Genomic DNA, 13,327 nt, shown 5'->3' on the forward strand with positions numbered 1-13,327 from the left:
CTACTGAGGGCTGACCATGGGGATCTGCCTGGCTCTGGCACCTTGCAAGCAAGACAAATAAAGGCGTGTGCTCAGGTTCTGTGTGCTGTCTAATCAGGAAGAGATAATAGATAAGAAAGAGGAGGAGGACAGGGGAGAGGGGAGGGAGGCGAGGAAGAGAAGGAAGAGGGGAGAAGGAGAAGGAGGAGAAGAAGGAGGGAATTTCAGAGCTGGGAAAACAAAGTACTATGATAAAGCAGCAGCATGTGAAGGCAGAGGTGGGGAAGACTGGGGAGGCCACTGTGGACTGGGTGGTGACAGAGGAGGTGAGGGTGCAATGGAGACATGAAAGGTAACTCAGCCCCCAGAGAATCTGAAAGAGCATTCTGAGGCTGGGAAGGGCCGGTGAGCATGCTCTGAGGTGGGAATGAGGGTAAGGGGCAGGTCAGAGACGGAGGGCGGGCTGGGCGTGGGAAGCATGGAGAGCGTGGGCTCTTCATTAAGAGTGAGAGGGCACCGTGAGCAAGGTGGATGCAAGGAAGGGGGTGACCTGGCAGCCGTGTAGAGAATCTACCCTTCAATTCCCTTACAGGAAGACATTGCCAAGGCCACCCAGGCAACCTGTGACTGCACGGAGTCTGGGGCCCAAGAGTGTGGCCTTGGCGCCTCCCAGCCCTGCTGGCTTCTGTGTGAGCCCTGGTGGCCTGGACGAGGGCCCGGTGGCACATACTCCTCACCTTCACAGTGGCGTTACAGAACTGGGCGCAGCCAGCCTTCGGGCTGTTTGTTCTGCTAACGTAGACACAGCTGTGTTTGAAGATTGCCTGGAAAAAAAGCCAATGAGAAAAAGCGTTGCTGTCTGCCTTTTGAGGTCCTTTGGGCATTTCTCAGCGTTTGCATATACCAGACGGTCTACTTCCATTTTACCAGTGACATCAAGGAGCCGCTCTAGGCCACACTGGCACAGGTGGGTCCCCGTCGGAGCTTGGTAGACTACAGGCCAGGGTTTGCACCGGGACACATGTAACTTTGTGCCCCTGCTCAAGGGACGGCAGACATCAGGGAACACTTTCCGGTTCATCCTGGATATGTCTTGGCTTCCCCTTCCAGTCAATTGCCATCCCTAAGCTCCTCTTATGTAGCAATTTTGGAGTCAGTAAAGAGTCTATCTCTAATTTTAGAAAGATGCCCCCTCCCCCCCACACCCAAATAGTGACAGTCTGAATTTTCTCTTGTGGGGTGGGGGCAGATGTAAATGCTTCCTTCTATTCTCTAACCCCAAGGCCCACTCAGAATTCTCTAGAACTACAATTTATTGAGAGATTACTACGGTTGGACACAGTACACATATGAGGTTACCCATCTTCAGCCCCATGTGGATATTTTTGATCCCTTTTTATAGATGAGGAAGCTGTGGCCCAAGTAAGTTGTCATTTTCCCAAGGAGCACTGCTCGTAAGTAGCAGTTCCAGAGAATGGGGCCTGCCTTACCACAGACGAACTTGAGGATATCAGAGGCAAGTCATGTCGTCTCCATGGGCCTCAGCTGCCTAATCCATGAAATGGGACAATCACGCACCTCAAATTTTGTCAGAAGCATTCGTCCCTGGCTCAGGCTGTATGTTAGATAAATGTCGATGTTGAGCTGATTTCTTCATCTTAGGCTCTTGCTCAAGAAGAAAACATCAAGAACGTCATGGACTATAAAATCCTAACGTCTTAGATATATTCAGCGAGGAAGGAATATTCAGTCCTCTCGGTGGATCTCAGGATCCATAACCAAGTGTCAATCATGGAACCTGGGAGGGGCAGTTTTGAGGCTCTTCCGGCTGCAACCCAAGTGTCTCATCTCTCTTCTCTGCCTCCTCCGTCTTTGGGCTGAGGTCATGTGGGGTCAAGGTTCTGTCACATATCAGCTGAGTGACCTTGTGTGAGGCGTTTTATATTTCCTTGCCTTAGTTTCTTGATGACACCGTGGTTATGATAACAATCTACCTCCCTCATAGGTTTGCGGCATAAAGCGTTTAGAAGAATGCCTGGCACAGAGCAGCCGCTGTGCTACCGGCCAACGCGGTTTCCTCCTCCCCCTTCCCTCCCCACATTCCCTGCTCGACTGCATGCTGAAGGACTCAGGGGCGATGGCTTCTTTCAGCAAAATACACATCCAAACACCTGTGCCTACTTAATTTTAATGTGTTCTTTGTTAAATGCTTCACAGTAAGATTTCATTAAGAGCTCATCACCTTCCCTAATGATTTATTCCAGTGTTGAATGAAACTTCTGGCCGGGGGAAGTTCTTTCTTAGGATGAACTTGTGGGCAGACATTTCTCTCATCAGCTGAACCTTAGAACACTTTGTTTTGGCCACCAAGAGAGTACATGGCACATGGATTATGAACCGTTACAACCGTCTGTTTTTCTTTTAGATTAGAGCTCTCAAGACAAAAAACAAGATAAAACAAACTAACTATCTTACTCATCTTTTTGTCCCCAGAGCCAGCACTATACTCCTCAATAGATGTGTATAGAATTCAATCAAACCTGAAAAGGTTTTGTTGGTTCCAGTGTCTTTTTTTTATATTTCCCTCCAGAACAATGTTTTGGAAGAGCAAATACAAATAAAAGGTGGCAGAATATGCCATCCCAAAGTATGCCACTTTGCCATAAGGATATTTTGAGCTAAAGGTACCTGAGCTAAAGGTATCTGTATCTCCTGTAAAGGAGATACAAAAGGGACCCTCTGATTTCTTTTTTTTCTTTCTGAAAAAAGGAGATAAAACTCCTATATGAAAGATGCCCTCACTGTACCAAGAGAGAAGAAATATCTTGTCACTATAAACAGGGATTTGAAGCCAAGAAAAATCTGTACACACAGAGTTTGTTAAAATTACTGATCTTCCGTTAGCCTCCCCATACATTTTAGTTGCTTTTCCAAAATTGCCATTTTTTGTTCAACCTACTAAATAAGCACTTGGGTTTTGTCACTTGTCTGGGTCTTCTTTCTCCTATGGAGCCTCTCACTATAGGTATAAAAATCTGTGAGCTTTTCTCCTGCTGATCTGTTTTATGCCAGCTTAATTCTGAAGCCCAGCCGGAGACCCTAAGAGGCTGGATGTAAGGTGTTGCCTTCCTAACACAAACTCTGTGTTTTATTTAAGGGGGAAAAGTAGAGAAGGAATAAACGTTTACTGAATAGCTACTTGATTCAGGCATTGTGCTTGGGTATTTAATTTATGCTAATCCTGTTGTGGTGGTTATTATTCTTATTACATACAGGTGAAAAAAAATATAGTAAAAAGGTTAAGCAGCTTACATAGGGCTAATGTGCAAGGATTCAAACACAGATCTGTGGGCTTTCTACCATCTCCCAACTAGTAGGCTAAGAGCTAATCTTATAGCACACCAGTTGGGGTTAACACCTTTTAAGAGGAAAGTAGAAAGGATGAGAAATTACACCAGTGGGGTGCTTGGGTGATGTGTGCTTTCATGAAGCTGTCACACTCACTGTGGGCTCGGAGTTGGCAGGACATTTGCTCCAATGTAACAGGGAACAGCTAACACAAGTGCCCTGGAAGGAAAGACAGTGGATCAGCACAGGTGCCCCTTTAGAAGCAGGGGACCACCCTGTCTGGCTTCATGCTTCCTCCCTGCAAAAGGGATTCTACTAGAGTAACTCTTGGTCTCTCTCCCCATCCCCTACTGACTCAGAGAAAAGGAGTAAAGACAATGCACGAGGGTTTGGGGAGAAGGAACTGAATATGCTCAGCCCCTTCCTCTCCCTCTTTTAGGGTCAGACAGGTAAACTCTCTGCCATCTAGAGAGGCACCTGACCCTCAGAGGATGCTCGGGTGGTCCACCTGCGCTAAGGATGAAGTCTTAGGGTGAAGTTCTTGTTCTCCAATTAGCCTATCAGTAATGAGGCTGAATATTGCAGCTCCACCTTTCAGTCTCCTGGGCTTCTTGCTCCAGTGGTTCTGAATTCAGGGGCAAGGAAAGGGGTGTATGCCTCCAGATCTCTCCAGATCCATTCTCCTACCTTCTCTACTGGGCTCTGTGCTCCAGCAGGCAGACCTTGAAGGATAGTCTATTGGGTTTCCTTGTCCACTGCTGATTGGTCTTGGTCAATGGGAGGCACCAGCAGGATATTGAGGGGTAGGAGAACAAGGTCAAGGTATTTCTTCCCTGCTCTCTGTATGCTTAGGTACTATCCCTACAGCTCTTGATGGCATCACTTCGTCCACTCTTCCCATCAGGTAACTGTACTCCCCTTCTTGACCCCCCACCATGACTCTTTGGTTCTGGGGTGTTAATGATTTCCTGCCATTGCCTCTCCCTGGATGCCCTAACATAACTTGTTTGTTTCCTTAGCCCTGCCCATCTCTCGGCATTAGATTCTCCATTAAAGTCTCTCCATATGAACCTTTGGGATATACTCTGTTTCCTGCAGGGACCCTAGACCTTAACAAATACAGGGTGCTATTTATTAAACCTCTAAAATCTAAAATACATGCCCCTAAATCCAAACATACATGGCCAAAGGGAGCGATGGGTTCAGCCTGATGAAAACTGAGACTTCTAGAAGGTGCCAGGAGCTTCTATTCTTTGCTAGCCCGCAATGCTTTCCAGAGAATGCATTTGTGCTTTCATTAGACAATCAAAACCACCCTAAACCATACGGAGCACATAGACTTGACTTTAAAGCCAGAGAAAATTGTTGAAGATTCCATTCTAAGACAGCTATTGCAAAGGCCTTTCTCCTATCCAAAATTCTTTGGGTTGTGGTTCAAAGCCACATCTTGATTCTATTCTTTTCGGGAGATGGAGAACAAACTTTTGAACTTCCTGGAGTTAGGCAACCTTGAACTCAGTGCTGCCCTTGTGACCCCACAGACTTTTTTTCCCCGAACATGAATGGCAGCTGCTCGAGGTGGAGGAGCTCTGAAGGAGTCTAATTACTGATTTCTTTTCACTCTTCCCTGCAGAGGACATATTTTCCTAGTCTTTGGGCCAGGAGTAGAGACTGTTTTCCTCTGGCCTGTTCTGATCTTCATCCTGGCTGAAGTTGGGTGAAGGATTTATTTAAAGAATTAAATAAGTATCAGGACTTATTTAAGTATTTATTTAAAGGAGTGAACGAGAAGGAAGAAAGAAACAACCAAATAGAAAAGAGTGGAGAAATAAAAATTCAAACAAATGAGGAGAGGCTTAGGGACCTCCAGGACATCTTTAAACATTCCAACATCCAAATTATAGGGGTACCAGAAGGGGAAGAGGAAGAGCAACAAGTGGAAAAGTCATTTGAACAAATAATAAAGGAGAACTTCCACAATCTGGCAAAGGAAATAGACTTCCAGGAAGTCCAAGAAGCTCAGAGAGTCCCAAAAAAGTTGGGCCCAAGGAGGAACACACCAAGGCACATCATAATTACATTAGCCAAGATAAAAATGAAGGAGAGAATCCTAGAAGCAGCAAGAGATAAGGGGACAGTAGCCTACAAAGGAGTTCCCATCAGACTGTCAGCTGATTTCTCAAAAGAGACCTTGCAGGCAAGAAGGGGCTGGAAAGAAGTACTCCAAGTCATGAAAGGCAAGGACCTACATCCCATATTGCTCTATCCAGCAAAGCTTTCACTTAGAATGGAAGGGCAGATAAAGTGCTTCCCAGATAAGGTCAAGTTAAAGGAGTTCATCATCACCAAGCCCTTATTATATGAAATGTTAAAGGGACTTATCTAAGAAAAAGAGATAAAAACATGTATAGTAAAATGACATCAAACTCACAATTATTAATAACCATACCTAAAACAAAAAACAAAAACAAACTAAGCAATCAACTAGAACAGGAACAGAACCACAGAAATGGAGATCACATAGAGGGTTAGCAACAGGGGAGTGGGAGGAGGAGAGGGGGGAAAAGGTACGGAGAATAAGTAGCATAGATGGTAGGTAGAAAATAGACAGGGGGAGGGCAAGAATAGTATGGGAAATATAGAAACTAAAGAACTTATGACACATGGACATGAACTAAAGCGGGGGAATGTGGGTGGGAGAGGGTATGCAAGGTGGAGGGCAGTGAAGGGGGGGAATGGGACAACTGTAATAGCATAATCAATAAAACATATTAAAAAAATAAAGGATTGAACCAAATACAAATCACTGCCAGGGACTGGGTGGGAAAGTGACCAAGTTACTGCTTCCTAAAAAGTGGTTTTCAGAGTAGAATCAAATTCCTCAGATGGTATGTGACTGGTACAGGGGACCAGTACCATCACAATAGCCTAAAACATATCAGAGTAATTATATTAATTAAGAAATCTGAAATCAAAGCAATGAGCCACAAGCCTGTGCCAGGTATTCAACTATATATTTCCACCCTTCATGACAAGAAGAGGGATCAATGAAATAAAATCTATAAAAAAAGGTCATTATTCCTTGTTCAGTGCACGTGTTCCAAGAATATTGTGAGGACAATTATAGATATAATATTAAAGTGTCCTGAAAAGAAATACCCAGACTTATTATTGCTGTGACTTTGGGGTTGTGGTTTCCACGGGAACTGAAAGACCACATGTAACAGCAATATTAAAATTTGGGTGCTCTGATTAAAACCAGCTGAGCCAAAAAGTTGCTGTGGAAACAAGAAAAGCCATTAGAAGGTTCACAAACTCATAGGCAAACAATAAGTTTCGTATTTGAAAAGAAGTGCAGAAAGATGGTTGATTGGCTAGACTAGAGCATCCACCTGAGAAAAAATTCTACTTTCACTTCCTCGTAAAGTATTTTGAAGTACAGTAAGTTGAATAGTGTTACCCCAAAATTTACATTTGCACAAATCTCAGAATGTGATCTTATCTGGAAGCGGAGTCTTCACAGAAGTAATTAGTTAAGATGAGGTCATACTGGATTATGGTGGGCTCTAAATGTAATGACTCGTGTCCTTACAAGAAGAGGAGGAGACACACAGTGACACATACAGACAAGAAAGCCACGCGAAGATGGGGGAAGAGATTGAATTGATGCAGTTACAAGCCAAGGGACACCAAGGATCTCTGGGAGGCACCAGAAGCTGGAAGAGGCAAGGAAGAACCCCCTCCACCCATCTACCTAAACCTTCAGAGGGAGCATGGCTCTACTAATACTTTGATTACTGGCCTCCAGAGGTGTAAGAGACTAAATCTCTGTTGCTTTAAGTCACTGAACTTGTGGTGATTTGTTGTAACAGCTTTAGAAAACTTGATACACTCAGGCAGCACCTATCGTTGTGGCACTCCCCTGCAAAAGAACCTTAGTTCGCGCCTGCCTCTACATGAAGACAGAAGCCTTCTGGGAAGAGGCTCCTCAGCACGGTGAGAGCTGGAAACATTATCTGCTTTGTGGGGCTGTTTAGGGGTCCTCATGTACTTCCCTCGTTTTCTTACCAGTTTAATTTTTGTCTCTACTTCATCACACCGGTGGGGCAGAATTGGGGTGATGGAGGGAGGAATCAGAACTCCAGTCAGTGTGTAAATGTGGCCATTTTTGGCAGCGACCTCCAGTTCTTCCATGGCCACATCATTTGCCAGAATCTGCCCCTGGAAAGAAGCAATGACATCTTTCATTCTGTCTTTCGGGAACACCAGTGGTCCCCCGGTAGATCTGCATGGTGGTGACCTCGCTGGAGGACTTCAGCTTCACTTAACTTTTCAGTGAGTGGAAGATTGCTACTAGGAGGGCTTGGCTGACAGGGAAAGATGAATCTGTTAAATGAATTTTTGGCTAATGCCAGGCAAGGATGTTCTTGCAGAAATGGACCTTGCAGGTGGCACACTAGGGAAGAGTTATAACAATTTCAGCTCCACAATATATTTGCTATGACACTTCGGGCAAATTATTTTACCTCTCTGTGGTGATCCATTCACATTCATTCAGATACATTTATTGGCCTTGTGATATATCAGTAAACAAACTAAGACATGTTCCTGCTCATGTTGTAGGAAAGGGAGCAGAAAATGGACAAAGCAGTGAGAAATTCCAGCCTCCACTCTTCCCCAAATCTGTTCCACCTGCAGTACTAATGGCAACTCATCTCTGTGGTTGCACAAGTCAAAAGCTTGGGACTCATGCTTGGCTCCCTCTCTCTTTATCCCCCAACCCATCAGCACATTTTGTTACATCTACCTTCAAAATATCTTCAGAATTCAACCCCTTCTCATTACATCCCTGCCACCACCCTAGTCTGAGTCACCATCATTCTCAATTGCCTCCTGATCAGTCTCCCAAAACGTATGTCTGATCACATCATTCCACTGCTCAAAATCCTCTGATGGCTTTTCAACTCATTCAAAGTTAAGAGCTTATGTCCTTACCTTGAATTCTTAGGCCCTGTGTGCCCTGAGCCCACCTCTCTTTCTCCCTCCCACTGTCTTGACATCCTCTCTAAACTCTGTCTCTTCTGCTCTGTCTCCTCTAGCCACACTGACCTTGAAGACTCCTCAAACAGGTTGGACACGCTCCTTGCCTTTGCACTTACTGCTCCTCTCCCTGGAATGTTCTTTCAAATAGTCACACGGCTTTTCCCTTCACTTCTTTCAGGTCTTTGCTGATGTGTTTTCTTCTCCATGAGGATTTCTTGGGCACTTTATCCACAATGCCAGCCCTCTCCCTGCTTTCTAGTCCCCTTCCTTGCTTTGTTGCTTTTTATCTTCTCACTCCCAGTTCCCTAATAGGTGGCATATTTCACTTTTTGTTTATTGTCTATCCTCCTATTTACTAGAATGAAAGTTCCATACAGTCAGAGCTTTCGTATGCTCGTTGATCTACCTTCAGGACATAAAATGGTGTCTGGCACAAAGTAGGCACTCAATAGATATTTGTTGCAAGGTGGAGTGGCCATTCATCGTCACCATCAGCAATGAATCAGCAGGAGACATAATCTCTATGCTGCCAGACTTCTGCTGATATTACAACCCGGGGAGTTAGCTGAATAATGCTGCCTTCTTTGAGTTTCTTTTTTTAAAAAAATTAATTAATTAATTAATTTTTAGAGAGGGAAGGGAGGGAGAAAGAGAGAGAAAGAGAGAAACATCAATGTATGGTTGCTGGGGGTCATGGCCTGCAACCCAGGCATGTGCCCTGACTGTGAATCGAACCTGCGACGCTTTGGTTCGCAGCCTGCTCTCAATCCACTGAGCTATGCCAGCCAGGGCTTCTTCTTTGAGTTTCTTAATTCAGTCATGTTGTCTCCCACCTCAGGGCCTTTGCACATGCTCTTACTTCTGCCTAGAACTCCCTTCTACTCTTCTTTGCCCAAGTTCACTCTACTTTCAAATCTTGGCCAAAGCCTCACCTTCTCACCAAGGACCTCTGGACCCCCAGAATTCCTCAGATTCCTCCTGCTGCATGTTCTCACGGACCTCTTAACTTCCACTTGGTGGCACTTATTACAATTGTAATTAAATAACTAACTAGTTACTAATTAGTTATTTAAAGTCTCTTTTCTTCGTTGGTAGGGAAGCCTGTCTCTTTCACTGCTTTACCCTCGGCATCTAGTTCAGACGCTCACACATGTAGCTGCTCAGCAGCCATTTGGTGGAAAAGGTAAAAAGTGAATGAAATAATCATAAAGATTTTAAGCCTTTGGATTAGTATAGAGGTAGGATAACCTAAAAAATAATTATAAGAAGAGCAAAAAATAAGTCACAAAACCAGTGGTAGAATTTTCACTTACATTGTTGGTTGTGTTAAATTGTATGCGCTGGTTGGCCATGCTCCTAATGTGAAAGGTCGGAATGAGGGTGGCCACTTCAAGCTGCAACGAGAACAACAGACAGAAACACTTAGAGCAACACACAGAGCCCTGCTTTCATCAAGTCTTCACGAGAAGAAACAGCCTGCAAGTTTACGGACTAATAATGGGAGCTTTGATGTCATGGGTTTTGAGGCTTTGAAGATGTCTTTGATAGAAGGCTCATCATTCATAGCTAAGGGTGCACTTGAAACTACAGAAAAAGGGCAACTGTAACCTATTTTTTTTAGCAGCAAATATTGCAACTTACAACTAGGTCAGATATCTTCAAAGCAAGGAAAAAAAGAGAGCAGGAAAAATGGGGCCAACCTGAGTAAAGGGGACAATGTGGTATCTGACGAGTTCCAGAAGCTTCTGAGATCCCTGCAAAGGAATTAAAATACTTCTTTAGTCAACGAAGAAAACAAAACACCACCCCCCTCTTGTGGGAACCTCCTCAAATGACTTTGGATACTTAGTCAAGAAAAGTAAGTGACCCATACTCCCTTTATTGGGAAGTCCAGGTTGAGAAAAATCCCATCCCCTAAATAGCCAGTATTCACCAAATTCCTACTCTGGCAGAGGCTGTGCTAAAAACATTATGTGCACATTTCCTTTATTCCCCTCGACAGCCCTGTGAGGTAGGGACTACTATCAAGTCATTGTATGTGGGATAACACTGAATTTTAAAGACACATCCAAGGTCACAGAGCTAACTTAGAATATAAGTCTAAGAATTAGCCCAAGCTCCCAGTCACTCTTCTCCATGACCTCTTTGAATGTCCAAGGCTATCTTCTGGATTATCTACTACAGCCTTAGTTTATGATTCCATTTCACTTTTGCCATAGTAAGAGCATGTGCAAAGGCCCTGAGGTGAGAGACAACATGACTGAATTAAGAAACTCAAAGAAGGCAGCATTATTCAGCTAACTCCCTGGGGTTATAATATCAGCAGAAATCTGGCAGCATAGAGATCATGTCTCCTGTTGATTCATTGCTGATGGTGATGATGAATGGCCACTCCACCTTGCAACAAATATCTATTGAGTGCCTGCTTTATGCCAGACACCATTTTATGTCCTGAAGGTAGATCAACGAGCATACGAAAGCTCTGATTGTATGGAACTTTCATTCTAGTAAATAGGAGGATAGGCAATAAACCACATACTGAGTATGGAGGAGTATACAGTCCTTGTTTGAATCACTTGGTCAGGACGCTTTCCCTTCTGGGCTCCTTTGGTACATGGGCATTTCTCTTGCAAAGCCCTTAGCAATATTTCGCATGCCTCAGAAAACGAAAGCAACAGCGGAGGAAAAAGAAAGTCTTGGGACTCTAAACAGGACGAGCAGTCCCCCTAAGGGTGTCCTGGAGAGAGCACACAGAGTTGAGGAGCCCAGGGACCACACTCTTTGGGGGAAGAAGCTGGTGGCAGTGGTGGTGGTCTGTGGCAGGTGGTCACAATCTCCCAGCTGAGCCAGAGCTGGGAGTTGCAAGCTTCACAGCCTTTGAATCTGCTTCTTAAGTGGCGCAGCCATAGTTACTAGGTGAGCGATTGCAAATCAAGATGACAGTGATGCCCAAGAGGCTGACCATTCTAGGGACGAGTTCTAACAGTGTGAAGTCCCAGATCAAAAGAAAGCCCTGCTGAATCTGAGTTGCGTTCACCGAGACTCCTCTCTGCATTTGGCCCTGGTTACCTGTGCAGAGAAGTTACCTGTAAGTAAGGTGATTGCATATCCTGGTTTTTCTGGTACAACCCTCACTGTCCTAGCAGCCCCAACTACTCTCCAAGTTGTCTTGGTGTAAATGATAAGTTATATGGCTACCATCTCCGTAAGTCAATAGCATTAGGTGCAGGGCATGGTTGACAGAAAGAGTGCTGAAGTGGACAACCATCTACAGTATTGGTTCTGCTGCTATGTAACCTTGAGCAAGCCACTTGGCCACTGGGTTTTACCTTCTCCTTTATGCTATTTTATGGAACCCAGAAGTGAGACTTGCAGGCAAAAAAACAATGCTATTACAAACTTGGATGTTCAGGGGCAGAAGGGGTGAGAAAAAGTGGGGACCACTGGGGAAAATGTCAGAACAAACTGGACTGCAAACTTCCGGAAGGCAGGAACTGGGTCTATCTTATTAATCACTATGTGCCCATCCAGCACAGTATGGGGCACAAACATTTATGACAATAAATTAAGAGGAGGGGGTTCCTGGGAAGATCACCGAGCTGGACCTCAGGATCCTGCATTCTGCTTCTGTGTGACCTTGAGCAAACCACTTAACTCCTCCAGGCACAGCTTCACCTGAACATGAAGGGACTGGTAAGGATTCCAGCCCCCGAATTCTATATGGAGGACTTTACTGATTGAGTAATCCCCTTCCAAAGCCTCGATAATTAATTGGTGTTGGATTCTTTTTACAAGAAACAGGAGAGTGAAAGGGACAAAGGCATGGATCGGCATCACCCCGGCCACTGTGTGTGCCCGCTGCCTTATCTGGCTGAGGGCCATCATCCCACTGGAGTTCAGTCCAGTGCGGCTCACAGTGACAGGATGCGTTCCAGGTATTGTTGTAGAAAATTCTTTTGGGGCAGTGTACCCTTTCCCTTATGAGGACATCCACTTCCTCCCAGCTGTTTTAGGTAATAAGAACAACAACAATAACAACAAAAACCAAACCTTTGGGTGCCAGAGACAGAAAGAGAGAGTTTTCTCCCCAACTGCAGGACCTTGCATTCTGTAAATCCACTTCCGTTTGTCCTACTTAGGTTTCAGGATATTCGAGAATTGGTGAGGACCAATCTCCACACGCCCCGCCCCTCCCTTTGCTTTTATTTCTGTCTAGTTCAGGGTCAAAGTCATAAACTGGGGCTTATAATCAGCAGCTGTGGTCTTTGTGGGGATGGGATGATTTTGAGACTGAAACGTTTTTTTTTCAGGGAGGAATAAAGAGATACACTGGAAGGGAAACATGGCATTCCAAATGAGAAATTGAAACCACTCTTCTAATGAGATTGGTTTGTTTTCCATTTTATTGGTGTCGCTGATGGAAATTTCACTGTCTCCAGCTGAGGTTCTTCTCGGAAGAAATAACCAAAGGGTGCTATTAAGATGAATGGAGACAGAAGTCGCTTCCAATAGGCTGAGAAATTTTAAGCCACACAGGCTCTGTACTTGAGAAAGAGGCAAAGTGGTTGTTTTATCCCTTACCTAGAAATTGAAGTGGAAAAACAGTTTATGACGGAGGACAAAGAGACTTGAAGGGTTATATTCTTTGCAGGAAGAAAAATATTGCCTTTGAGAGAAAAGAGATTGAGAGCCAGGAGCAGTGGTATGTTAGTGGTCATTTCTACGGGGAAAAAATAAGCCATGATTTATAGTGTTGGCCAGTTTCTAGGGTATAAATCACCATGGGCTGATTTCAAGCGACCAGTGGGATCTCAGTGAACAGAGCTGGGAAGAGGTACTCACATCTCCTTGGGAGAGTCTGAGGGTGCCAGCTCCGGACACCATCGGAAGGGATTATGAGCGAGGAGAAAGAGAAAAGCTTTCTGAGCAAAGGTACTTGACACAAAAGCAGGAAGGT

General features: G+C 44.6%; 1 protein-coding gene across 1 annotated transcript in view; it reads right to left on the reverse strand.

The window, feature by feature from the left end:
- Window positions 1-13,327, reverse strand: part of STAB2 (stabilin 2) — a 126,364-nt gene that overhangs the window by 74,904 nt on the left and 38,133 nt on the right. Inside the window, exons 16-20 of the mRNA XM_045826606.1 lie at window positions 10,071-10,124; window positions 9,684-9,764; window positions 7,396-7,548; window positions 3,484-3,546; window positions 717-803 (exon numbers count right to left, since the gene is read on the reverse strand). Coding sequence (XP_045682562.1) covers window positions 717-803; window positions 3,484-3,546; window positions 7,396-7,548; window positions 9,684-9,764; window positions 10,071-10,124 — 438 coding nt within the window. The remainder of the gene's footprint in view (window positions 1-716; window positions 804-3,483; window positions 3,547-7,395; window positions 7,549-9,683; window positions 9,765-10,070; window positions 10,125-13,327) is intronic.

Source organism: Phyllostomus hastatus, unplaced genomic scaffold (genome assembly GCF_019186645.2).
Source record: "Phyllostomus hastatus isolate PE091 unplaced genomic scaffold, TTU_PhHast_1.1 phas_scaffold_755, whole genome shotgun sequence".
Lineage (NCBI taxonomy): Eukaryota > Metazoa > Chordata > Mammalia > Chiroptera > Phyllostomidae > Phyllostomus > Phyllostomus hastatus.